Source organism: Fundulus heteroclitus, chromosome 12, assembly GCF_011125445.2.
Source record: "Fundulus heteroclitus isolate FHET01 chromosome 12, MU-UCD_Fhet_4.1, whole genome shotgun sequence".
In the NCBI taxonomy this organism is placed as follows: domain Eukaryota; kingdom Metazoa; phylum Chordata; class Actinopteri; order Cyprinodontiformes; family Fundulidae; genus Fundulus; species Fundulus heteroclitus.
Window position 1 is genome coordinate 14,249,765 of NC_046372.1, and position 26,970 is coordinate 14,276,734.

Sequence of the window (26,970 nt, forward strand, 5' to 3'; positions counted from 1 at the left end):
GATAGACGTATAGTAACAAGTAGTATATTTTATGACAGCATTCAAAATAAAATGTAAAGAAAAGCGTTTGACAATGATTTAAAAAAAAAAAAAAAGCTAGCATTAACCAGCTGTTTACAATGCTAGCAGTTAGCTGTTGCAAACTGCTTGGCAATTGATCAAGAAATGATGATTACACTGTATATTTATCTGTCAGTCTGTCTGCAAAAGAGAACTAACTGTCAACTAAAATTTCAGATTGTTGAAGCTCTAATTCTCCTTGCTGTGCTTTTTCGCCCCCCCCAGGTTTGAAGCGTGCACAAACGTAACCGCAGAGGTGTACATGCGCGCGTACCTGACTCCATGCATCAACGACTGCGGGACGTATGGACAATGCAAGCTCCTACGGACCAACAACTACCTTTATGCAGCGTGTGAATGCAAAGCAGGTAACCATTTATATGAAGGAGCTGTTGCGGCGCAGAGCGTGAAGAGCTTGAAGGACTCTTTCACTCGCTTTGATTGTGTGCCCACTGTGAGCTAAATTCAGATTAAGTCGTCTGCTAATGTCTTCTTTTGATTTGATTTTAATGGCCATCTACGGTCAGCAGCAAACGCAGAACAGCGAGTTGTTTTAGCACAAGTGAGGAAATAGTTGGTGCATACTTTCAGTAAATCCCTCCTTTATTTATTAATTAGCAGTAAATAATGAGGAAATGCATGACCGTTAATGATTTAATTAATTCTAGATAAAAGGGAGGAAAAAAAAAACAAAAAACAAAATGAGGTCATAAAGTAATTTCTGATTAATTGTGAAATAAGTGGAAGGTACCACTGTCCAGGAGGCCTTGTATTAATCTCTCCACATAAGCTGTTGATAAGACAATAAAACACACTCTTAATTACGAACAGCTTTTCAATAAAAGATGAGCTTATAAAGCCAAACAAAGCCTGTCCTCAGAGGCTTTTTTTTTAAACCCTGCGTTTGATCTTCTTTTATCCGAGCCCGTTTCTCTTCTGTTGAATCCATTGTCATACTTCATGTGTGCCTCTGCTTCCTGGCGGAGCCACAGCAATCAACACTTGCCCTTGGCCTGTCTTAACTCAGCAAAACCTCAGTAATACAGTGCCTTGTAGAAGCATTATACCCGTTAAACCTTTTCATGTTGTGCTCCAGTGCTGGGCAATATGGATGAAATGTAAAAAAAATAATAAGCGTTTTGACCGCATAGAATTATTTCAGCATTTATCATGATAAAGTTACCAATACCGTGCAGTTTCTATAGCACCAGGTTCAATGCAAACAGAAGGGAATAAAATAGTAAGCAATTACATTTATTTTTTTTTAAATGCCATAACCAAAACTCAATTCCCTTAAGCGTTTTGGGAGATTATGGGTTAGTAAAAAATAAAAGCAAAATACACGTGCTCAACAAGCAATACATTGATGTAAAAAAGCAACAATTTTGAGGGCAGATATGTCTCAGTACAAGCTTAAAATAAGGCAAGTCAAGTACTTCTCGTCTCCCTCTTGTAGAAATGCTTAAAAAAATGGTGCTTACACTTTTATTATCTGTGTTACTACATTTTAAAGCCTATCTTCATCATGGCTATTGTGATTTTCTGTCACTTGATAAAATATTGAAATAGGTTTACAACTGTAATTGCACTTTATTTTTACATTACAGCCACCAATTTAAATTAACTTTGTTTGTGGTGTGCCTCTGCATTCATCCCCTTTTCCACTGAAACCCTTAAAAAAAATCCAGTGGACCAACTGACTTTAGAAGTCACTTAATTAGTAAATACTCCAATATTGTTTCATTTAATCTCATGATTAATACAGCGGTTCTGGGAAGGCCTTAGAGGTTTGTTTGAGAACATTATTGCACAAACAGCATGACGAAGACACAAAAACACACCAGCTCTGTTCTTGGATGCCCCGTGGAGCCAGTGCAGGTGGTAGGGGGACAAAGGAACTTTAAGAAAAATAGCATCACTGATGGACAATGTCTCCCACTTCATGCATTGGAGCTGTTGCAGAGCTCTTTCAGTGACAGACCGCAGCATCCCAGATGCTCAAAGGAGCGCTTTTGCAGGTCATTCCTCCCAGCTGCTGTTAGACTTTCTAATCTCTGCTCCTCACAACAGACTCAATAAGTGTTTACATCATGCTAATGATTGCACGGGTTCTGATCTGATCATGAATCGTTTGCGCTGTCTCTAAGAATAAGAGCAATAGGATTAAGAATTCCTTTATTGTCTCGCAATGGGGAAATTTGGGTGTGACATTGGCAAACACACAGAGAATTACACACAACTATTAGCAATGAAAAGAAGAAGAAAAAAGGGCCAGTCTAATCTAAAATTATCTCTATAGAAACAGCAAGAGTAGAAGATAAAAAGTAAATGCCAGAGTAAACGTTGCACAGTGGAAAAAATATTATTTGTACGCTAAGGTAGACTTGTACACGCCTTAGCTACTATGAGATGTTGCTGTACTATCATGAATACTGCATATTCTCTCACATCATTGGGCAAATTGGCTGCTGTATTTTCCCTCTGTTTAACGGAATATTGTATTTCTTATCTGATTATCATTTGTCTCTTAAGTGCTAAGGTAGACTTGCACAAACTTAGCTGCTCCGAGATGTTGCCGTACTATCATGCATGTTGCAGATGTTTCCTCGGTTTCACTTGAATATCTTTTTTACCTACCGTATTATCAATAATTGTGCAATACTTATGCTGGTATTTATTTTTTGTTTTATTTTGACCTTTCTGATAAGCTCATTCTCTGTTGGTTTATCTAAGTAACTTAGATAAACTTAGATTAAATTAGCTTGTTTTTCCACTAATATGATTTGTATGCAACTCAGTTTGTGTCTTTACCACTGTCACACCCAAATTTTCCCATTGTGGGACGATAAAGGCATTTCTTATGTAGGCCAGGGATAATGGTGAAGAGAAATTAAAAGCAGGGCTAGGTCATGAAACTATATTCTTCTAACCTTAGAAAATATCACCCAGCACTGTTCAATCCATCATTTGGAAATAAAAAATAAATTAAATGTAATTCTGCTAAATCTTAACAAAGGAGGCTTGAATACACATGTACAGTCGATTCTTCATATTTGCATGTGTAAAATTAACTTTAAAACAAATCTGTCACTTTAATTACTCTTCTAAATCATCCAGCGTTCTGTGTTGGTCCATCCCATTATAGGTTTGTGTTTGTGATGTGACAAAAGGTCAAAGGTTTGAGCATCATGAATACAGTGTACACCCAGGGAGTTCTTACTTTTATTATTTGATCCAAAAACCAGAGCTACTTTGGATTTTTAGGTTTTGGCCTAAAAACAGACCAAAAAACAAGCAAAAATAGATCAGATTTTCCAAATTATCTCATTCAGTCTGCCTCTTGATGATGATGTATTGTAGCAAAACAAAAGTAGTTTAAAATAGAAGGGAGTTCACTCCAGGAGGCTCTATTGTGCAAGATAAACTACTTCACACAATTCAAATGTTCCTAAAAAAAAGAGCTACTTCTGCTGATGATGCTTCTGTCAAGTCATACATTTTTCATACATTTTAAGAGACACAAATTTCAAAGGAAAGGATTTTGAACGGCCTGTTTCATCTTCCATTCAAATGTCTTATCTTGTATCCTGAAAAAAAGATTTCAGAAGACTTTCCCAAAGTTCATTTAGAGTTTAACACAATCTAACAACAGAAGCTTCTTTAGATCTCTCCTTTCTGCAGTCAGGCCAGAGCTCTGACTGTGTGTTTGCCTAATAGGCTGGAATGGCTGGGGCTGCACCGACAACTCTGAAGCCTACTCTTACAGCTTCCAGCTCCTCTCCACCCTCCTGCTCTGTCTCAGCAACCTGATGTTCGTCCCGCCCGTGGCCATCGCCATCCGGAGCCACTACCTGCTGGAGGCTTCAGTCTACATTTTCACCATGTTCTTTTCTACCGTGAGTGAACTCTGAATTACTAAGCTGATGGCCGAAGATGGAGTTGAAACCATATGTTTTTATACTGTGTTTAAAAAAAAAGAAGACACATAGCATTTTGTTTTTCTTGTTCTCACTGTCTGAGAACAAGAAAGTACATCATTAGAGTCAGACCAACCCTTTCTTGTTTTATAAATGGTAAATGGACTGAACTTATATAGCGCTTTTCCAGTGACCACTCGAAGCGCTGTACACTAGAGCCACATTTACCCAATCGCACTCACCAACGTGCATACATTCATACACTGATACGCAGCTCGGTAGGCAACTTGGGGTCAAATGCCTTGCCCAGGGGCACATCGACATTACGATTGCAAGATGACTACTTAACCCATCAAGCCACAGCCGCCCATATTTATGTCAGGGAGCATTGCTAAAATGATTTCTACTTGCTAAACATGAGTTTAACTCCCTGTCTAAGTGTTGATACTTAGACAGGGAGGTTTTTATTTTTATTTTTTTCAGAGATTTCATATCAGGAAGAGAATTGTAGACCTTTATTAGTCTGGTTCATCCTTGGTTACAGTTTACAGATGGGGGAAGATGCAACACCTAAAAGTTTTAAACAATTATGTACAAGTATAAACAGCATGACCCATCACTTCTCCTTGGCTTTTGAACCAGTAAACGTTGTTAATCAGTCATTCCATTCTTCTTGTCTATGTCGTATTTTCATGTTGCTACTTTTACTTGGATTATTTATTTTTACTTTTAATTATTTTATTGGGTTCAAATTTTAATGTTTCTATTTATTTACTTTAATCATTCTTTTTGTTTAGCACTTTGGTCAAGTGCTTTTTGAATAAAGTTGGCTTGCCATTGAGGAAAGGATAAGATAAGGAGCTTTATTTGTCATTATACAACAAAGTTTCATAGATCAGCCTGAGCCACTGCGACTGAGTGCGCCTGACCAGCGTGTCTTTAGTGGTTGGGAAACCAGCACACTCGAAGGGAACCTACGCAAACATGGGGAGAGCATGCAAACTCCACACAGAAAGGCCCCTGCTGAGCTCGGGACTCGAACGTGGGACCGTCTTGCTGTGAGGCAAGAGTGCTAACCACCGCATCACGGTGCCGCACCAGAAGACAGGTGCTGTCTCTGAGAGATGAACATGTTTTGGAGCAAAATGGATCAAATGAATCAACTCTAGAGCGACAGCAGGAGATGTTGTCAAGATGTTTGCTGAGGCTGAAAATTGATTTTCACTATCTACAGGGAAAGTTTTGTACTGGCAGAGGCTGAAAGCTCCCTCAGAGAGGAAGAAGCCATTTCTCCAAAGGCAAGATAAAAAGCTTGAGTACAGTTAGCAAATGCGCAAATAAACTAAAATCAAAGTGTTTGGTTATATTTAACATTGTTACATTTGGTGTAAAAAAAGTCAGAGAACGCTTTACCAGTTGTGAAGTACAGGTAGTAGTATGTGGGTATGTTGCTTTAAGGGGAACTGCTGCACTCCTTTAAATGGGTGGCATCATGTGGAAAGAACATTCTGTGGAAATATTGAAGCAGCAGCCTAAGACATTAGCCACCCTAATGTTGAAGCACAGACTGGTCTTCCAGATCAAAAATTATCTTACCAAAATAGTTACAATGTGGCTTAAGGAGAACAAAGTTAATGTTTTTGATTGACCATCACAAAGTCCTGCTCTCAGTCCGGTAGCAAACTTGAACGCAAACTTGAGAAGATCGATGTAAGCAAAGAAACCTTCAAACCGGAAAAAAAGAGCCAGTGTTTCAGCAAACTTGTAAGAAGGTTGTTGAAGGACGTTCAAAAGGTTTAACCCATGGCATACAGTTTAATAACGTATTTATGTCGTCTTACATGACATAGTATTTATAATGATGTACTTTATGTACACCATATGTCTGTATGCTGTGAACGCTGTAGCCAAAGTCAAAATCCTTGTTTGTGCACACAATCGTGGCCAAAAATAAAAAAGCATTCTGATTCTGGTTATGGTTCTTTAAATATACGTGAACGTCTGGTTGGAAGTGTACTTGTTTGCATCCGAAACCACAAAGCTCAACAGTTTATTCATATTCAAGTCATTTGGCGTTAGTGTGAACAATAAAATCAACATCATATAACGTGTTCTGAGTTTGTTTGCATTTGGATGCACATAAACATAAGTGATGCAGGCAGGTAATTTCATACAGTTCCTAACAATGGACTCATGCTGTTCTACTGATTGACACCTAATGACAGTCGGGCACAGAGGCTGTGATAATAACTACGTTATGCAACGGCTGACGGCAGTCAACTGAATGCAAATTACAGTCTCAAAGAAGGTTGTTTTAAAATAAAGACCAATTTTAACAGCATAAAAGAGAATGTAGGTTGCACCCATAAAAATATGCAAAAAACACCATAATTGTGCTACTCCTAAGCAAAATCCTGTGCAACCAATTGGCTTAGGAGGTCAGGTAATTTGTAAACACCATATTTAATTTAATCTTAGTATAAAGGCAGCTTTTCTGTGAATGCCCCAGGTTTGTCAGGGAACATGGTAATAAACAAACAGGATCACGAAGACCAAGGAACACAACAAACAGGTCAGGAAGAACATTGTGGAAAAATGTAAAGTTGGGCTAACTTAGGGAAAGAATATAGCACAACAGCAAAATTACCAAGACATGGCCGTCCACCTAACCTGAAAGGCCACAAAAACACAAATCCTCGAATTGGCCAGAAGGCCTGTAAGATTTTCAGAGATTCAAAGCTACATGACAAAGCTGCATGACAGTTGTTAGTCATGTTGCGTGACTAACGGTGCTAACAGTTGTCCGATCAACAGATTGACTCATGTGTTCCAAAAATCAGGTGCTTACGAAACAGCTTTAAGGAGACAACTTTTGCGGAAAGAAAGCCAAAAGAATTGATTCAAAGGCTGATCAATGCATGTAGAGGACAAATCAAACAAGGCAGCAGAAGGTGCTCTTCAGCAGCGACAAGGAAGCTGATCAGAACTGATGGGAAAACAGGTGATGCTACAATACAGAGTATCCCTGGAAACAAATATGAAGAGACTGCAAAAGATTTAAGAAATGGGTGGAGATTCACCCTCCAGCAGAACAACGACCTTTCAGAGCCAGAGGCCCAATGGTACAGTTCAGATGACAACATATCCATGTGTTAGCCTGGTCAAAAGTGAAACCAAAATTCTAATTACAGTCTGTGCTGATATAAAAAAACTGACAACAAAAATTACAAGTAAGGGATAATGCCAGACGAGGTGTCAATTATTAGAAATGAATGGACAAGGTGGAGATGGAGGACGGAGGACGACTGCTTCCACGAAGTCCATTAATTTCTGATCATGGACACCTTAAATGGGATTATCCCGCTTATACCATGGTCACTTACCAAAGAAATAAATATTAAATCAATTAATAAGACTTCAATGTTTTTTTTTTTTTTTTCATTGAATGGGCTTAGAGAACTATTTAATATCTCTCGTTGTGACGCATTGCCAAAACAACCAGTGTCAACTGTCTTGCCGTTACCAGCTAACGTTTGAGCCAGCATTATAATTTAGAACAATCAGGTTATTTCACCGGAACGTCTTCTATAGCTGTCCTATTAAACTTTTTAACAGACACCCTGCAGCCAGTCAGATTTGAGTATTCCCCCAGATCCTGGTATGAAAGATGATAAATTATAGACTGTAATTTGTCAGCTTTTATACCATGGTATAAATAACAGTGTTGCAAGAACTTAAGAGGAGATTCAAAAAAGCAGTTTGTGTTTGGTTTTTAGAATTGCTGTCAAATTGTGCTTGATTTTTCCTTTTTTTGAAAGTGGAATGTGTATATTTCATGTTGGGCCCATTAGGAATGATGAAATATATTTATTTCTGTATCTCATACATTTAAAACTGCAGACTACACATAAATCAATAATTCAGCCCTTTAAAAAAGACAAGCGAAGCAAAAACTAGCTGGTTTGATAGTGTGATGATTGCCCTTCCTTGTTTGTTTCCACAGTTTTACCATGCGTGTGACCAACCTGGTATCGTGGTCTTTTGCATCATGGAGTATGACGTCCTGCAGTTTTGCGACTTTCTTGGGTCACTTATGTCAGTGTGGGTCACAGTTATCGCTATGGCAAGGCTAAAATCCATCATAAAACAGGTATGTTTTTTACTGTATTTGTAATTAATGATGGTCAAAAAAAGTGTAATGATGCAATAGTTTCTCAAAAACAGTTAATATCGTTTTCTTTTTTATGAAAGCTTACATGTAATGCTGAGAATGCTACTAAACTGGGAATGAATTGTTTTTGCAATAAAATGAAGCAGTGCTCTGTTAAGGAGACTGTTTAGTATTAGTTATAAAATATTATTATAATTTTGTTTCTAATCAAACTGAAGTGAGATATAGCATACATTGAGAGATGGATGTGAAACCCACTGTCAGACACTCCAGGAGTAAGCTCAATCAAGGGCAAATAAACCATGACACAACATTATTTAGTTTTGCCGAGTAATTATATACATGGTTAATGTAAGAATCCCAACTCAGAATCCCAATTCATACAAACTAAATGAAAACTGGTGCTCGTCGAGCGCTGTTTCTATCAAGTCTTTTTGATGCACACTTTTAAGAAGTTCTGATTTAACAAAAAGCATTTTATTCCCTCAATTAAGCAATGATTTTTCCATGCTGAATATGAAAACAGCTTTTGCAAACCTATCCTGAGATTTCTAATATTTGTTTTCTATTTATGTTAAGAAATCTTGGACAGCAAGAAATAAATTGGCAGGCATACAGTTAAAAAAAAAAGGAAATAAGAATGCCTATGATGAGAAATCAAGTGTTAATGTTTTCAACAAAAACATTTTAGTGCTGTAAAAGGGAACAACACCAGAACAGGGGTGGACGTTCACCTGTTTTAGTAAATGTGAATTTACTTTACTGATACAAACAAACTGGTATTTTAATGGCACATAATTATTTTATTTTTTGGCAGATAAAGCTTTCACGGACAAATCGGGTGACTGGCAACATTTTGTTTTCATTATTAATATGCTGCACTGTCTTTAATGCAGAAAAATATTACTCAAAGATATGTGTCTATAATAGCAGAGGTGTATTGGCGGGAACAGCTTTTTCTATTACTCCCATAATTAAACAAATAAAATGAGACCCAACAGGATATTCTATTAAATGGATGGTTGGTGTCATTATCACACATGGCTGTTATTTTTGTAAATGTTGGCTAACACCATTAATGAAGGAAGAATATGACTAGTTACTATAAGTGCAGTAAAACCTTTCACTCGATTCTGAGTGAAAGTCCAACAGAGGGTCATTTATCATACCCTGTAATCAGCAAGCTAAAAAATGTTGAAAAGGACACTTTTAACTTCTCCCATTGCAGTGTTTTTACACCACAACAGCAAGCCTGTCAGCCTGATATGAATAGCAGTAACAATGGGAAATCTAGTGATGAGGAGTCTTTGACTTCACTATGCATCAGAGAACCTTCAGCCCTGTTTTTGTGTGTAAAAAGTATTGCAAGGCAGAAATCCAATAATAGCACTGTTTATGTGCAAGGTAATTCAAAGTGATTCAAGTTAAAATAAAGAAACAGACAAGAGAATCCCACCAAGCACATAAGATACACTGACAGCAACAACAGAAAACTTAAACATCACATAAAAAGTAAATTATGAATTTCATTTTTAAAGCCAATAAGTGGTTAGGACACGATCAATTCATAAATAAACCCCACCCTAGATCACTAAGTGCCTTACACACTATACGCATAATTTATATACAAGCAGGGGGCCAGTTCAGCAATATAAAGACTGGTGTGATCCTTTTTTCTGGTGTTGGCCACCAGCTTCAACTGCTTGATATTTTTTTTTAGAGAGCCTGTTAAAGGCACCATTACAACCATCTAATCTACTGAGAAATAAAAGTTTCATTGAGTTTGAACAAATTCAATATATTGGACGCACTGGCTCAGTGACTGTATTGGATTATAGTCAGGCGGTAACACAGACATAAAGTTGTAGGTCATCAGCAAAGGAATTGTAAGACTTTTTTTTTTTTTTTGATGCACCGTATAGATGCTGAACAAATACAGGCCAAGAACAGGGCCTTGAGCAACAACACATCTGATTTTTTTTTTTTTTTTGCCAAAATGTCTGATTATGAAATTATATAATTACTCTCAGTCTGGTACGTGGGCTAACTACTTTTCTACAGTTTTTATATTATGGAGGGAACTCATTGGCCTCATTTTATAAGAGAGGCAAAACAAGTTTATTTGTATAGCTCATTTCAGTAACAAGCGTTCTCACTAAGAGAGACTTTTTATTCCCTTGTGAAAGTTTGAATGTTTTCTTTATTCTTTAATCTAAAAGAGAAATATGATTTCCTTCTGTTGATGCTCAAAACATCTCCACTAGATATAGGCATCTGTGGTATGAAAATAATACCCAAGAAAATCTTAATAGCTGTTCAAACTGCTTCTACTTTTATTTTTGTATAATTAGAATTGGAAAATGAATTAATTAATTTGAATAATTTTCAGAAAACAGATTTTTTTTAAAAGAGGAATATTACTGGAAGCTTTTGACAAAAGAAAAAATAAACTAACTTAGCATAAACCAAAATATAATTGTTTTTTATACATTATATTATCACAGACAATATACCATTTATCACTTTTATATATTTTTAAAAATACATTATGTTTTTGTCTATGCATTTTTGTAGAGAAAATATTTTTTAGATACAGCAAGTTTTTGAGAAATGTAATAACTGCTGGGGGGAGGGGGGACAAGAGGATGCATTTGGCATAATGTTGTTAAAGACCATCAACATGAAAATGTTTTTTTTTTTTATAGCATGATCTCTATAATTTTTTTCTTACACATGAGGCTAAAGAACAAAGTAACAAATAACCTCCTACTAAAGTTAGCCATAATTTTAAGTGCACACTGAGAAGAATATTTTGCTTTTTTTCGTCTCTGCTCTTCAAAGAGTAACACAAATATAACCTGCAATAACTTGGCTTGCTAGCTATAATAGCCGGCTTGGAAGTAAAAGAGAACCAGCCATCACTGTCAGTGGTTTTCATGACCAGAAGGATCGTAAAATCATATAGATCGTATATCTCCTTCGTTAAGGAAGGGAAATGTGTTGGAGCCTTCTTATAAGATGGCAGTGGAAAAAAAAAATCACTGCAGACACTTCCTCTATCATTTCCTTTAAGTTGCATTAAACCATATAAAGGGTATGACATAAAGTTTTGTTGGACTCAGCAGTGCAGCTTGATGCGATTTGTGTATCCATGCCTTATCTTCACTATTTTGACGCTTTACACTATTTGGATAGCATGCACTCTATTCCGGCATTACTTCCTTTCATTATAAACATAAAATCGGCACATTTACGCTGTCATAGAGCATTCACCTGGACTCATCAGCCTGGGATGCGTTAATTGGCTCAGGTATTTTCCGAAAAAAGACAATCTGTCGTTCATAATAATAGCACAATGGGGTTTTTGGAAAGATTGTTAAATGTGACCAGTTATTTGGACATCTGCAATCAGAACTGTTTGGCCGATAATGCATTCCTCCCTCATGTTCTGTTGCAGTGCATAAACCGAGTCAGTGGTTTACGAGGCAAGAAAAGAAAAAGCCAGAACAAAGAGGGATTAGAGGTCTCCAGACGTGTGTATAAACAAATCTCACTTATGACTCCGTTCTTGGCTATAAATTAAAAGATCAGTGCACGTTAGAATCTGCGAAGTGCGGCTCTAAATTCGCTGCTTGTTGACATATGGGAGAGAATAAACACTAACAGGTGCACCTTCTCCCTGGGTCACCCCCTGGCTGCACACCAATATGGAGCAGTCGGGGGGGGGAAGTGTGGGAGCGTAAATGTGTGTCCCTGTCTATAAATGAGACAGAGAAGCGCGGGGGTGGGGTTGTGCGAGCGAGGGAGAGTATGAACATCTGCTGTCCTCTCGGGTTTTCATTTTTGCTTAGTTCTGCAGTATGCAGCCACTAATCAAATCGCACATGTCAGGACTGGCAAGAGGAACTGTGCACGCTTGTGTACTTGAAAAGAGACAATGTGTGTGTTTGCGTGTGTGTGTGTGTGTGTGTGTGTGTGTTTGTCAATGTCTGGGACGACTGCAGCAGTGGAGGGTAAGGGACCTTGTCGTTTTGTGTGCCCAGCTCATGCAACATGCACAAAGCCCTCGAAAAGTTCCCACAAATTTGTCAGCAGAATCTCTTCCCGGCACGCAAACAAAAAAGAGTTCCTGGCCATTTGTTAATCTCGCTTTGCTAAAGGTTACTAGTCAGTGTTATTAATTTGATGAAAAAAACACTGGCAATCTTTGTTGGAGTCGTGAAAAGGTTGTTTTGACTATATTGTTTGCTGACCTTTTGTTACAACAGTTCATGAATAATGAATAATTAGAGAAAATTAGTCGGACGATCTGATGTTTATCAGCCTGTGTGCCTCCTGCGTTTCTTTGTCCGCCAACCAGTTGTGGGCTATTGTTAATGCGGTACGGCGCAGAGGTTTGAATCACTCCTTATTTCTTCAGTTTACTCACAGAGAGACACTCTTTGCAGTCACTTAAAGGGGCATTGATCAAAAGTTTTCCAGACCTTTTGAAGGTCTTTGCAGATCTTCCCTTTAGTTGCTCTTGTGTCTATTTTTAGCCTAGCGCTTGTACCCGAGCATGTTTGCTTTTGTGCCATTTTTATCAGCAGGAAGAATAATTGTAACATTTAAATTTAAAATAAAGGAATTATTTTTTATGTATGATGTATTTTGTTTGAGATGTATGTGTAAATACTGTCATATTGGGAAATCCGTATATTTTTATTTTTTTATTATGGTATCATAGCTTGATAATCTCATACTGAGCCATGTCTATGGACATCGATAATATCAAAATTGCTTAAATCTCATTTGTAACTTACTTGTGTTTATCATTTTCTTGATTATGGCTCCCTGAGCAACCTACTCATATCCACAAACAGGGTTAAAACAGAGGCAGCTGGACTCTCACTCAGTTTTTCTGAAGATGTTTCGACACCTATCCAGCAGTCTTTGTCAATTCTGGCGGCTCGCACTTGAGCAACCTGTGGTTGGAGTGCTGCTGTGAGCTAATGATCCCCATCCTCCTGGGTGCATTCTAAGTCGGATGCAAAACAACGGCTCCTTGGTGTATTGTTCGGTGTGAGTTGTTTCCTTGGCCACCTAAGTCCTGATGACTCTGCTCATGTTCTGTGGAATGAGTTTTAAAGCAGGGTTATAGATGCTCGACAGCTGAAACCGCAATCATCTCCCTCTGTTCAGTCCAGGCTTTTCTCTTTTGACAAAAATGGCCTCCTTCCCAACTCTTTCCAACCATCTGTCCTCTGTGTCCACAATTTGGACATCATTGTCATTGAGAGTGCGTCCTTATATCTATTCATAGATATATCTAGGAGTCACTAAACCATGCATCCTCACAGCCGAACATAACCTGCTCATGACAACAATAAAACACGAGTCGTCAAACCGAGTTTAAAACTTAACCAAGATGGACAAAGAAAATCACGATTGTTAGAAAATGCTCTGATGATGATGATGATGATGATGATGATGATGATGATGATGATGACTGCACAGGTTTGAAATGGCAAAGCAGCAAAAAAAGTTAAACCTGGGTTATGAAACTAAGCAATCATTCCTTCAAAAACTGGCTGGACATAAAACTAAACCGCAGCCATTGTCCAAATAAAGATTCTAAAAAGGCCTTAATTAATCCCTAGATTAAAACCTTAGAAAGCTTTGCTTCTTCTTTCTTACCTGAAAGGTCCAGGCTCGCAGCTGTACAGAAGGGTGCACATTATTGAAGTTTAATGTAGAATTTATCGTAAAAATATCTGTGATTTCATGATAAAAAAAAACCATCAGTGCAATAAAACTCAACATAAGACATTGTTCCGATTTTGCAGAGTGCCAATTCTTAAAGAGCTCAACAAATCAGCTGAATTATTACCAGTCATAGTAATAGCCAATAATGGAACAGATCAAAAGAGCTTACAAAACCAATAAAATCAGAGCAGCGACTTACCAAAGGTTACACACACGGGGTGTCCAACATTATTACGTTCTTAATTAGCTCAATGACCCTATATTTAATAAATAATATGATAAGCCTAAAACCTGTGCTGTCCTTGTTCCTACTTATTAAATTTTCACTGTCTTTGAACAACGCTTTAACCAGTAAGGGAGTCTACTGTATCACTACCATTTCCTATATTTAATTCCCACATACATGCATCAGGACATATTAATATACATTGCTAAGCAAGAAGACATGGGTTGCTGATAAAAATAGAATAACACTTGAAAGGACGGGAGTTTGCGTTACCTCGTCTGTCATGGTGACAGATAATGATTCATTACAGTAAAAAAAAAAAAAAAAAAAAAAAGCCCTGCCTTTGAGCGTCAGTGCATTCATGCCTGTATACACAATGCATGCATTTTTAGGTAACTCCGTATGACCTGGCAGCGCAAAATGACTGATGATCGGGGCTGCACAGAGCCCTGCGGCTGCACCGCACAGCTCCTCTTCTCCTTGGTCTGTGTCAATTAGTCCTATTCTCCTGCAGGCGGGTCATTCCCTCCCAGGTCCAAACTCCCTCTTTTCTCCTCACATTGTCCACAGACTGAAGTCTTCCTGAAGCCTGTGTATACAGTTTATTGATTTTTCTGCCCCCCTCTCTCACTTTATCTCTTTGTTATCCTGTGGCTTTATCTTAAACTGATTTGGTGAAAACAAGAATGAAAAATAACTTGGACTATCCATAGAGTGGGGGTCCAGTGTTAGTATTTTATTTCTATTGTTACAGATAATAATAATGCATCTTTAACTCCTATAGCCTTGTGTGTTTTTCTGTTTTTAATGGTCTTTCAAATGAGCTTTTCTAGAGCCGCAAAGGATAAAGCCTCACTGGTACAGCAAACCGACTATAGACTTACCTGATAAGACATGTTATCAAACACTTTGTGTCTGTAAAAATCAGTTATGGTTGTTTAGTGGCTAAACAATGAGAAGATTGCTTGAAAGAAAGACTTGGAAAAAAAATAAAATAAAAAACACCCAGAGACACCATATTACTCCTGGGATTGAATTACTAAAAAAGGAAAAACAAATAGTCCAAAAAATAAAAAAAATATACAACCCTCAAAGGAAACACTGTGAAACCAGAACAAAGGTGGAAGCGCATCACTTTGTTTCTCATTCTGATGAGAAATGACAAGACTTCCTGTTTGCAGAAACCTGGGGAAAGTATTTTTTTTTTTTAAAAATAGCATTATAAAGCCTGAAATAAAATAAAAAAAACATACACTTTTAGTTGTCAGTTTGCTGTAATGCCGCCTAATGGCGTTTAAAGCCACATCACGAGTGAAGTTTAATGCATTTTCTGTTTTATGTATTTCCACAATCTCCTTAAAGCAGGAAAAAATGAATTCAGTTAAAGCAATTTTCTTGCCCAAATTACAAAAAAAATAAATAAAAAAAAATTACAATTCAGACAAATCAATAACAGGAGAGCTGTGCTGTTGCCTCACCACACAATCATCCTTGTATTTATTGGTGATGTGTTTATGGTGGATAGTTATTGATCCGTGTGTGTTTTTTTGTTCCTTTTTTTTTCACTGCGAAGGTGCTGTATCTGCTGGGGGCGATGTCTTTGTCAATGGCTCTGCAGCTGGACCGTCACGGTCTGTGGAACCTGCTGGGACCCAGCCTGTTTGCGCTGGGCATAATGGCTGTGGCATGGGTAAGGGGATATCTTATGTGCACTGCTCAGGTTTAGAGCATTTCTCATTAAATACAGTTAATTTGACTCTTATCTTTCACTGTACTTGGGAGAAAATGCTAAAAAAATGTTGTGATCAGATGGATCAAGGTGTCTTTACTGATGGTTTACAGAAGCTGCATTTAACTACCTCAGTAATCCTTCATGTACAATTGTTTCTTCGAAAGGAATTCAGCAGAGAGCCACACAGTTTGATTCCTATCTTTCACATTCAGTTTTGTCCACACTTAAACGCACGGTTCGTGACGTCCTGATCGCTTTACAGGGAAGTTTTCCCGGGGAGATGGGTTAAAAAAACAATTATTTTAACGCAACTGTGCTTAACATTCACAGCCAAGCTAGTTCAAACATGAAACGTGTCTTCTGCGCTGTCCTTCTAATATGCCATGTGCCAGAAGGTTTAAAAGCATTGGATCTGTCATGTAAGCCAGCAAGGGGGCTTGAACATGTGTGTGCTTGGATAAAAACTGGAGAGTTTCTGACCGACGGAGCTAGTTTATATTAGCATGGAAGAGGCTTTAAAAGTTATTCTGCCTGTGGGGTATTAGTCATGCCTTGTAGTTCCATTATAACTCTGTGTACTTTCACTGACTCTTCGACTCATAATGTGCTCCCTGAACTGAGAAGATAAAAATAATAGTCTTTCAGGGAGGGCTCTTGAAAAAAAATAAAATAGAGCCTTTAACACCAACCCCCTCAAATATGAGTCTGTAAAACAAATTTGCAGATTCCTTGGAAAAAAAAAAAAGTTCATAAAATATGGGAATTTAATTTATGTCATCTGAAGGATCCCTTGAAAGATACAAGATCGTTTATCCATGACAACACATTAAGGGTGATATCTAATGTATGATTTTTCATTACAAAACAAATGAACAAAAACATTGTTAGCGGATACATTCAAATGAGTTTCAACAAGGGTAAGTATTTTAAAGCTTTGATTCGAAATTTTGTATCTCAGATTTCATCTGCTATCGGAAAAACATTCAACCCGTTATCATGATCTATTATCATGTACGCTACATTACAACTTACAGCAAACAATAACTGCATTCAGTTATATTTTAAATATATTATTATTTGATGCTCTTATGGAACCAACAGCGAAGACGGCGTTCTAAACAGACGTTGGTAATTGCGTCATCACTTAATCTGAACAATTGGCCTGTGCATGTAATTTTAAAATCCAATGTAAGAGAGAGGACCAGTGCTGAGGGAGAGACAATCGTTGGGTAAATAACTCAATATGCTTTGACCTATAAGTGAACGTTCCTTTGTCAATTACTGTTTTTAAAAAAAAATAATGATAATTTCAATCCTTGGTCCTTTTTTCTCAGCATATAACTGGCAAAAGGGACCCAGAAGGAAAACTATTGTGGAGTTTATTTTATTTTCACATTTTTGTATACTTTTCTGATCTAGTTTCTCAGCCTACAGTCCGCATATAAACTACAACAAGTCACGAGAAAACAACCGCAACACTTTGAGCGTGCACGCTTTTTGAGGAAATCGCCAGGTGACAGATGACTCTGTGTGTGTAATCTCTAGCAGTTTCACTTTCATAACTGCACGTTTACGTTGTCACCAGTTACTTATAGATCAACCTGGATTGCTCTGAAAGCTCATTGACACTGACGCTCCGCCTAAGTCTAACATTTCACAAGAGGCTGTTGTTACCATGGTTTTTTCAGCCGAACACACATGTCTGTTAAAATGTGAAGGTCCTCTGGTTGAGATCACCAGTTGTATTAGTCAGCTGATCTTCAGCTCTTTATGAGTCCACCAGGGTTATTTTCAAACAAACAAGAGGCCTGTAAATCATGCAAACATACCATCTCTGATGGTACGGCACAACTGCAGTCTGATGTAAAACCCAAAGGTTTTACTCCGTTCTTTGTGGTGTTCAAGCAGATCTGCAGCGCAAACACTGGGCCACCTGTGAGTGATTTAGAAGAGGTAGGAGCACATGGCAGCGTCTGTTGCTTCTCGATAAAACAATGTACGAGTGTTCATAGCCGACTGGTGTAAAAATACACCAAAAGTCACTTGTCGCTTGTTTGTAATGAGGTTGCCAGAGGTGCCTGGATACTTGCTGAATATAGCGACGAGCTTCCTAATATGGCGACATTGGATGCTTGCATCCTGCACCTCTGCCATATCTATTTGGAGTCAGAGTGGTTGCTGGGGAGCCAGTCAAAAACAAAAGTGAAGCTTTTGTTTCACCTGCGGGTGTACAAGCTGTGTATGTACAGGAATTCAAACTAAACACTGGTTTCAATCATTTTAGAAGAAAACAGAAGCAGTTTCTTTTTTTTTATCCATTTTTTTCTAATGTTTTTTAAACTTTGTATGATATAGTTTTAATGCCGTATGTAACAAAAAATACTAATCAGGGACAAGCATTCCATATTAGCCAAGGCCATAAATGTTGCTGCTAAAAGACACTGAACACCTGTTCCTATAAAATTAAACCTATAAACGAAATTAAATGGACATTAAAGCTGATTAACTAAAGGAGGTGATAGTTAGACTGTAACAACATACTGCAAAGGGTTATGAGCTTAAAAAGGAATATTGAAAGGTTGATTTAAAACTGAATTACCGAACACTATGGATTCATCATTTCGGCTGATTTTCTTTAGGATCTGACATATTTTGTAATCATAATTTAATCATAGATGTCTTGTTTGTAAAATGTTCCGTAACAAAGACAAACTGCAAGAGTTAGCTTTTTATATGATGTGACAAGCTAAACACAATGAAGGTCTAAACTCTGACACAGCATTTCTAATCTTTCCCTAGCAAATGAGAACACGCTACAAGACTGAACTCCTCGCAGCAACTTTTCTATGTATAAAAAAAAAAAAAAAAACTACTTGGATCTGCTGCTAATGTTGCACTTTTTAAAGATAAACCTGAGCAACTGCTTTGATTACCTGACAGTTAATAATTTATATGGTGTTCGCCTGAGAATGTCGGCGTTTCAACAGTCTTCCCTCCGTGCTGCGCCTCTCGGATTGAGCGCCACACGTTCTCTACAAGCGCCCTTTCATTTCGGCTTGTCATGTTTCTGCAAAGCTTGGCATTCTCAATGCTCCCAGACACCACCAAATTAGATCAGTGAAGCGGAGGGCACAGAGCGTCTGCCGCTGCTGCTGCGTTGGGGTGTCATTAGCAGTAAGAGGAAGGGGAGCAGTTCCGATCAGTCAGTTCCAAAATATCCCTATTTTTCCGAACTAAATGAAGTCTCTGACTGGAGCGTGAAAAGACTATCCCAGTTTAGAATTGTTTGCTTAAACAAGAAAAATAAGCATCGCTGAAGGGATCCGAACAGCCAAAATACATTCTGCTTCTCACTTCCCTTCACACAGATTATTACTCTTCAGTCTAAACTGTAGTCTGCATAATAACTTAATCACAGCCATTTCCTGCAAGAGTATGCGTAATTATTTTTGCATCTAATGAAGAGCGTACATTTCCCTTGATAATATTGCGGTTCTCCGTGGTAGCATTTCTCCCAAGATCTTTAAGAAATGCAAGTAATCAGTGTGTAGTAGCTGATGGAAATAGAAACGGGGGTGGGGGGGGGGGGAAATGAAACGTTGAAGTGTTTTTGTGCGGTGATTGTGGCGCTTCTGTGAACAAATGAGCACAATCTGTTGATTAAAACAAACAGAGGCACCATATCCAGTTACTGTCAAACAGTACACGAGCAAAGATGGCAGGATAGATAAGGGGCTGACAAACAAGTCAAATCCATCTGCTGATCACTGTAATACACTTGATGAGGCGCACAAATTCCTCAGAGTAACACAAGTGGAGAATAGTTAAAAAAAGAAAAACACAGTCCCTCAGCTCCTCCAGTTAGAACCGGCTTGCTCAAATCCCACTTTAATTATGCGTGAGTTCCAAGTCCAAGGATCTGTGTCTGAAACGACCACGCCATATGAAAAGCAATATAAGAACTTTAACGAGTCCATTTATGCTTTTTGTGCTTTGCTTAGATGTACAATGTTCTTCACAACTACTGGCAGCTGTGGTAAATATGAGGAAAAAGCATAAAATTTGTAAAACATTTCATTGCTATATCATAATCACTAAAAAACTCAGATTAATCTAACCTTTTATTTTCAGCCATTTAAATGATTCCTGTGGAATAATTAACACTGAAGCATGCTACTAACTCTTTAAATCCTTTTTTTCCCAGTTGATTTGCATGTTGAGATCTATTAAGTTAGAATGTTAAATGTTTAAAACCTGGGACATACATTTGGTGCCACGCAGAGGCCAATTTCTCTTCAAAATGGGAAAGGGAATATGCTTTTCCAATAAAGCAATAAAGCAATAAAGCGGAGATCCTCTTAGGCAGGACATTGCTCCATGGTAATACACACCTAAGCTGCTCTGTATTTACAGTCTATAGCAATAATTCATAAAAAAATACATTTACTGGATCTGATGAGCAAAGGCTGATTGAGAATCCACACACTCTGAGGAGGGTATGGGAGCTAAAAATAAATAAATAAAAAATTAATAAATCTCCAACGCTCACAGTTGAAGTGTAACAAAAAAGGGCATCTTGGAATCCAAAATAGGGACCATGTCTCCACAACATCCCACAGATGCCTTTAAGATGTCAACTGTTTCATTGGGAGTCATGCCATGAAAAAAATAAACTGTTTGAGGATGAAAAAAAATCCTACACTTTGGACAGATTTGGCTAATATAGGTTTATTTTAAGCTAAAAACATTTTAGGTGGGTCTAACAGAAGATGAATACGTGGACAGGACCACACGCCCATTGTTAGGTTTGGTAGTGGATTTCTGTTTCTCTTGGGAACCATTTTAAGTATCATGTAGTCTCAGAAATACCGGGACACTTAAAATGTAAAAAAAAAAAAGGTCTGGTGGCCTCTGAAAGAAAACTGAAAATCGATCATCATCTGATCTTTCAGCAGGATAATAATCCTAAACACAAGGCCCAATCAACACAGAAATAGTTCACCAGACATAAAATCAATCTTCTTCCATTGCCATCTCAGTCCCAAGTCTTAATTGTTTAAAAAACCCATGGGCTGAGCTGAAAAGAAGAAAGCACAAGAGAGTCTGAGCAACAAGAAATAATCAAAGATCCTTCAGTCTTCTTCAGTAACATTTCACGAAGTTGGAGCATACAGAGAGAAGTGCTGTTCTTTTGGAAAAAGGGGATTGCACAAATTGTTAACAACAGGGACACCAATAATTGCACCACTTGTTAAAAACAATTATTTCTTAACAAGAGATTTTTTTCCCTCAGTGAGTGTATTCACTTAAAGTAATGGTTGGCTATTGCAAATAAGTGCAGTATGATGTTCTCCTGCAGTAAGAAAATTGTCATTGAAGCTGTGTATACATCTTAATGAAGGACTGCAATAGTTGTGTACAGTGCTGCTATATCTATATATCTATATCTATATATATATATATATATATATATATATATATATATATATATATATATATATATATATATATATATATATATAGTATGTGTGTGTGTGTGTGTGTGTGTGTGTGTGTGTGTGTGTGTGTGTATGCCTGGCCAAAAAAAAAAAAAGAAACAAAGGCTGATTCCGGCATGCATTCGCTGTGGCATTATTTCATAAGCTTCTGCAGCGTCACAAGATTTATTTCCACCCAATGTTACATTGAGTTTTCACCAGGATCTTGCATTGATGATTATGTAGTCTGCCTGCTTCGCAAATACTTCTCTGGTACATCCCAAATATTCTCCATGAGGTTAAGGTCTGGACTCTGTGGTCCATGATCCATGTGTGAAAATGATGTCCACTGCTTCCTGAACCACTCCACAATTTGAGCCTGATGAATCCTGGCATTGTCATCTTGGACTATGTCGGTGCCATCAGAGAAGAAAAAACCCATTGATGTAATAACATGGTCATTCAGTATATTCAGGTAATCAGCTGACATATTTCTTTGAGCTTCATACTGTTGCTGAACCTGGACCTGACCAACTGCAGCAACCTTAGATCATAGCACCGCCCCCACAGGCTGGTACAGTAGGCACAGGGCATGATGGGTGCATCACTTCACCTGCCTCTCTTCTCACCCTGATGCGCCCATCACTCTCTGGAACGGTAAATCTAGACTCATCAGACCACATGACCTTCTCCCATTGCTCCAGAGTCCAATCTTTATGCTCCCTTTTCCCGGTTAGCCTCACTGATTAGTGGTTTTCTTAAGGCTACACAGCTGTTCAGTCCCAATCCCTTCAGTTACCTTCGCATTGTGCATGTGGAAATGCTCTTACTTTCACTATTAAATATAACCCAGAGTTCTACTGTTGTTTTGCTTGGATTTGATTTGGATGAAACGTTTAAGTGATTGACGATTACGCCGATTCAGGATTTTTTTCCAGCAAAATGTTTTCCTCAAAGACGATGGGTCCCCACTATCTCTCCAGTTTTTAATAATGTGTGTTGGACAGTTCTTAACCCAATTTTGGTAGTTTCCTTAGTTGTTTTCTCTATTTGATGCATGCCAACAGTTTGACTCTTCTGAAACAGACTGGCATCTTTTCCACGACCACAGGACATGGTTGTTAATGAAATGAGAAGCTACTAATTGCACCAGCTGAGGTTAAATAACTTGTTTCCAGCTGAAACATAATCGCCCATGCAGTAATTATCCAATGGGAGGCTCACACCTATTTGCTTTACTGAATTAGAAAAAATATATTTGTGGCTGAGGAACTGGTAGTCTCCAAGCTTTGATTTTATTAGTTGTGATAAGTTTGTATGGCAAACAAAAACAAAACAAGCAAAGAATATTTCTTCTCTAGAGCTGCTTTAGTAAGACTTTAAAAAAATCCAACGCAAAGCTAAGAGTACATGAAAAAATGTGTACACCCCACTGAATATGCATACCTTCATAATGAATTATTCACATTTCCACGCCTGTCATTCATTTCGCTCTGGGAAAAAAATACATTTATGTTTTCATAAAATATCCTTTTTTTAAAAAGACAAACAAAAATTCAGTTTGTGGCTGAAGAATAAGTCACCCTGCCCCCTGACAGCTTGTGTTGCTCCCATTGGCTGAAATGACTGCATGGTAACGTGGCTCGTAGCCATCTCCCACTCTCCAATATGGATCTGAGCAAGTGTGCCCCACTCCTCACTTGCTGCTGTGAGATATTCGAGGGGATTCCTACATCTACAGACTGGGTAATATCTGGAGTCCATTGTATGTAGCTTTAAAAATATGTTTAGGATTATTGTCATGGTACAGGTTCTAGTTCTGCTTCAGTGTTCTCCTATCTCTGATACACGGTACAATTCATGGTTGATTCTGTGATGATGAGCCAAACCAGGGCACTTCCATCTCTATGCTTCACAGTTGATATGATGATCTTGACCTTGAATTATGTGCATTATGTATTTTGTTTATGCCAGACATGTTCATTGTTCTAATGTCCAAATAATTCAGACTCATCCATCTAATAAGCATTATTCCAGCATTATTCCAGATGTCCTGGTATTGGTCTTAGTTTTTTCTTTCAAACTTCAGTCTGTAAATGTGGACATTTTAAAAAGTTATTTTTTTGCCACTTTTTACTCATCACAGTTCATATTTATATTCCAGGAATATTTCAGGATTGTTAAAGGTGATATTAACTGTCCGTATGTCAAACAATCATACAGACTTTCATTGGGATATCCTGAATTTATCATAACTGTGCATCTCTGCTTTACTATCACTGCCTCAAATTTTCATGTTCATCATTTTCAGGACCAAACAGAAGTTATAATTTACTTATGTATATTAGATTCTACTGTTTATGCAAATGTAAAAAACACCTTACGAACATTTAAGCCTATGTGCTGCCCAGAAAATAAAGCAAAACTTTTATCTTGATTTTTTTTTTTGACATTACATGTTGTGTAAAGCAAAACAGACAAACATAAATGTTTTTCTGCTTTTCAGATTAACAAATTCATATTTACATTTGTTGCAACAGATAATGTTCTAAACATTAAAAAAAAAAGACAAGTGTCACTCAGTAGAACCCAAATATAGTTCTGAATAAAGTTCATTGCAACATTGATACATTAATATTCCTGGTGTCTTATCAGACGGTGAGGACCATCCGCCGCCGACGCTGCTACCCGCCCACCTGGAAGCGCTGGGTCTTCTTCCTGTTCCCCGGCACCATGATCGCCACATCTGCTGTGGCTCTGTACGCCTTCGTAGAGACGGAGGAGAACTACTTCTACATCCACAGCATCTGGCACATGCTGATTGCAGGGAGCGTGGGCTTCCTTTTGCCGCCTCGCGCCAAGCCAGACGCCAAGGTGACCCCGCTGAAGCGCAAGCGGGGCTGCGGCTATCAGCTGTGCGTGAACGAACACGAGGAACTGGGCCTGGTGGACCCGGGCATCATAACCATCAACAGCATCTGTACCAGCTGATAGAATCCACTTCCACAACTTTGTACCTTAGAGACACTTCATTGCCTTCTTTTACTGCAGAAATTCACACTTGGAAAATAAGCCACAGAACTTTAAAAAAAAAGGAAGAATGAAAACAAAAACAAACAAAAAAAAGGAACCGATGTAAATACGTAAATCCTAACGTGTCACTGAAATCCTGTTTTCTGTTGTAATGGTCATGGTAATTATGATCAGTATGTAATTATTTATAGTTGAAGTTCCGATGAATTGTGGGCGTATAGTGACACACTGTTGTTTGTGAATATGTATTTAAAGTCAAAGCTGAAACACTGCTGCTATCTGACGGTGACTGTAAATCTGCTTCTGTTGGTTATTTATTGCTGGTCTTGTGAGCAGGCCAAGTAGTGTAGTGCGGGAGGGTGGTGGTGGTGGGGCGGGGCGGGGTTTCAGGTGGACGGCGGACACAATGGACACTTACCAAGGGCACGGCTTTTCTGAAATTCTTTTAGGATATATCTTTTGCACTGAGACACAAAAATGTTAGTCTGTAAATTTTTATAACAACGGTGGGCATCACAAATGTAAAACCTAGTTGTCATGTGGAATGTTAGACTGTCTTTTTGCAACTGCAATGTATCACTTTTACACGAATGTTTTGATTGCTCGCGGGGGGAAAAAGAAAAAAATCCCAAAGTTCTTGAAAGAGAAGAGAAGAGGCAGGGATAGTTTTTTTTATGAGGTAAGTGGTACTTTTTAGTCAGTATCTTACCTGCAAGTTGACGGCATTCTTCGTGACCTCAGTCTGGAGAGTCAGTGAGAAATGTTGTAATGCACATAAAGCTTCAGGGTACTGACACAGCAAGGAACCTGGACCAAGTTTCTAATTAATTCTTTGAACTTTTATATGATCACTGGGGTGCCCTCAATGACTAGAGAGCATTAAACCTTCAGTCCAAGGTGGTCATGGTATTAATTGGTATAAGGGAAAAACGTCAGCAAAAAGTTACTTTATCCATATGCTGCTGTACATTTTACACCTTTCATCCCGAAATACATGTAAAATATGTAACGGGTCATTCCAGAAACATAATTTGTGTCATGAGAGTTCACATCATGCACTTAATTTCTTCACATTTCAATCAAGGTTTAAGATTTGTCAAAATATGTGGCAAGATAAGAAACTGCCGCAGCAACTTAACCCTTTTGCCCTCCTTTAATTTATTGGCCTCTTGAGGCTTGAGGGGCAGAACAGCTGAATTTGATGGAATTCAGTAAAAATGTGAAACAGTGCTACTATATTATATTAGCAGTGAGATTAAAACTGAGGGTCTATTGGGTTTTATTATATAATCTTTGAGCATGAAGGTTTTCATTGGGAGTGCCTGGCACCACATGGAGAACTAATGCTATAAAACTATTCTGTTGCTGCTTTTCCGTGTATCCTGACAGTAATTTAATGTTTGCTAGTTGTTAGCCGATTTAAGTTGTTTAAAGACACAAGTCATTACAGCCTACACACAGAATTGGCAATTTTTACGCTAGATGCTCTTCATGACACAACCGGGAGTCAAAGCTGGGCCCCCTGTGTAAAAAGTTTAAACTCTAAACAATAGTGTATGAAATAAGCAGAAGAAATGTAGCTGTATGATGATTTAATAACGTGCAAATTTTTGCCGAGGTGTTTAGATGGTGCAAAATACATCGAGAGTATAAAATATATTAGCATATGCGATATTGGATTTCAAAGATTTTGCCAAAAAAAAGGAGTTCATGCAAAACTTCATGCCACAAGTTGTTACGCCCCAAAAAATTATGACTGAATAAAAAATGTGGAAAAAATGTCTAAAAGGCAGTCATGAGGGTATAAAAGTGACCAAGTGTATAAATAAAGATTTTCAAGAAACCAACTTTAAAAAAAAACTGAAGATTAGATTCATTTTAAATAGTATATTCACTGGAAATCAGTTTTGGTTTGTTTAGCTCCCGTGTTGGCACTTTCTCCTGATTCTCCAAACTCTCCTTTTTGCCCACTTAAGATACTGACTACTTATACCTACCCCTCAAAACACATCTTCAAAAACAACAGACTATCCCTTTAAGAGACCTCAAACTGAGACCTCACCTCCCCACTCTATTCTGACAGGACCTTTGTGACACCACATTCATGAACAATAAATGTTTTCTTTCTTTGCCTCAGTATCACTTTGCTGCTCTCAAAGCTTTTAAACGCTCCACAACTGGTGAAATCTCTCACAAAGACATCATATTGCCATTCTTGACCCTAATGGAAGCCAGTGGTTCTCAGACAGTGGGATTAGATGCTGTCAACAGCATCCTCTCAGGAATAGAGCAGGAGTGGAGATAAATAATTCTTCTGCAGAAGCAGCAGTCTGAAGGCAGTTTCAGAGAACGCTGTCGATATGTGGCTTTTTTTTTTCACTTTCTTTGGAAGAAAAAGCAGAGTTGTGAGACTTTTATGAGTCTCTGCTATATTCCCCCTAGGTGTGATCCATCATTTCTTGTGCACGGCGGATAGCTTTTACGCGGATATTTCAGAAAGGATGAAAGGATTTATTATTTTAGCAATGCATGTCCTATGGTGCAAGGTAAATGGTGACCGTACCTGGAATAGTTGTCACACATGGAAGAAACGATGGCTGTTAAAGGTA

General features: G+C 38.0%; 1 protein-coding gene across 1 annotated transcript in view; it reads left to right on the plus strand.

Annotated features, from left to right (window-relative positions):
* tmem8b (transmembrane protein 8B) overlaps window positions 1–26,500 on the plus strand; it is a 70,506-nt gene extending 44,006 nt beyond the window's left edge. The window contains exons 9-13 of the mRNA XM_012865664.3: window positions 286–428; window positions 3,778–3,956; window positions 7,981–8,127; window positions 15,693–15,809; window positions 23,984–26,500. Of these exons, the coding sequence (XP_012721118.1) occupies window positions 286–428; window positions 3,778–3,956; window positions 7,981–8,127; window positions 15,693–15,809; window positions 23,984–24,319 (922 nt within the window). The 3' untranslated portion in view covers window positions 24,320–26,500. The remainder of the gene's footprint in view (window positions 1–285; window positions 429–3,777; window positions 3,957–7,980; window positions 8,128–15,692; window positions 15,810–23,983) is intronic.
* The last annotated feature ends 470 nt before the right edge of the window (window positions 26,501–26,970 follow it).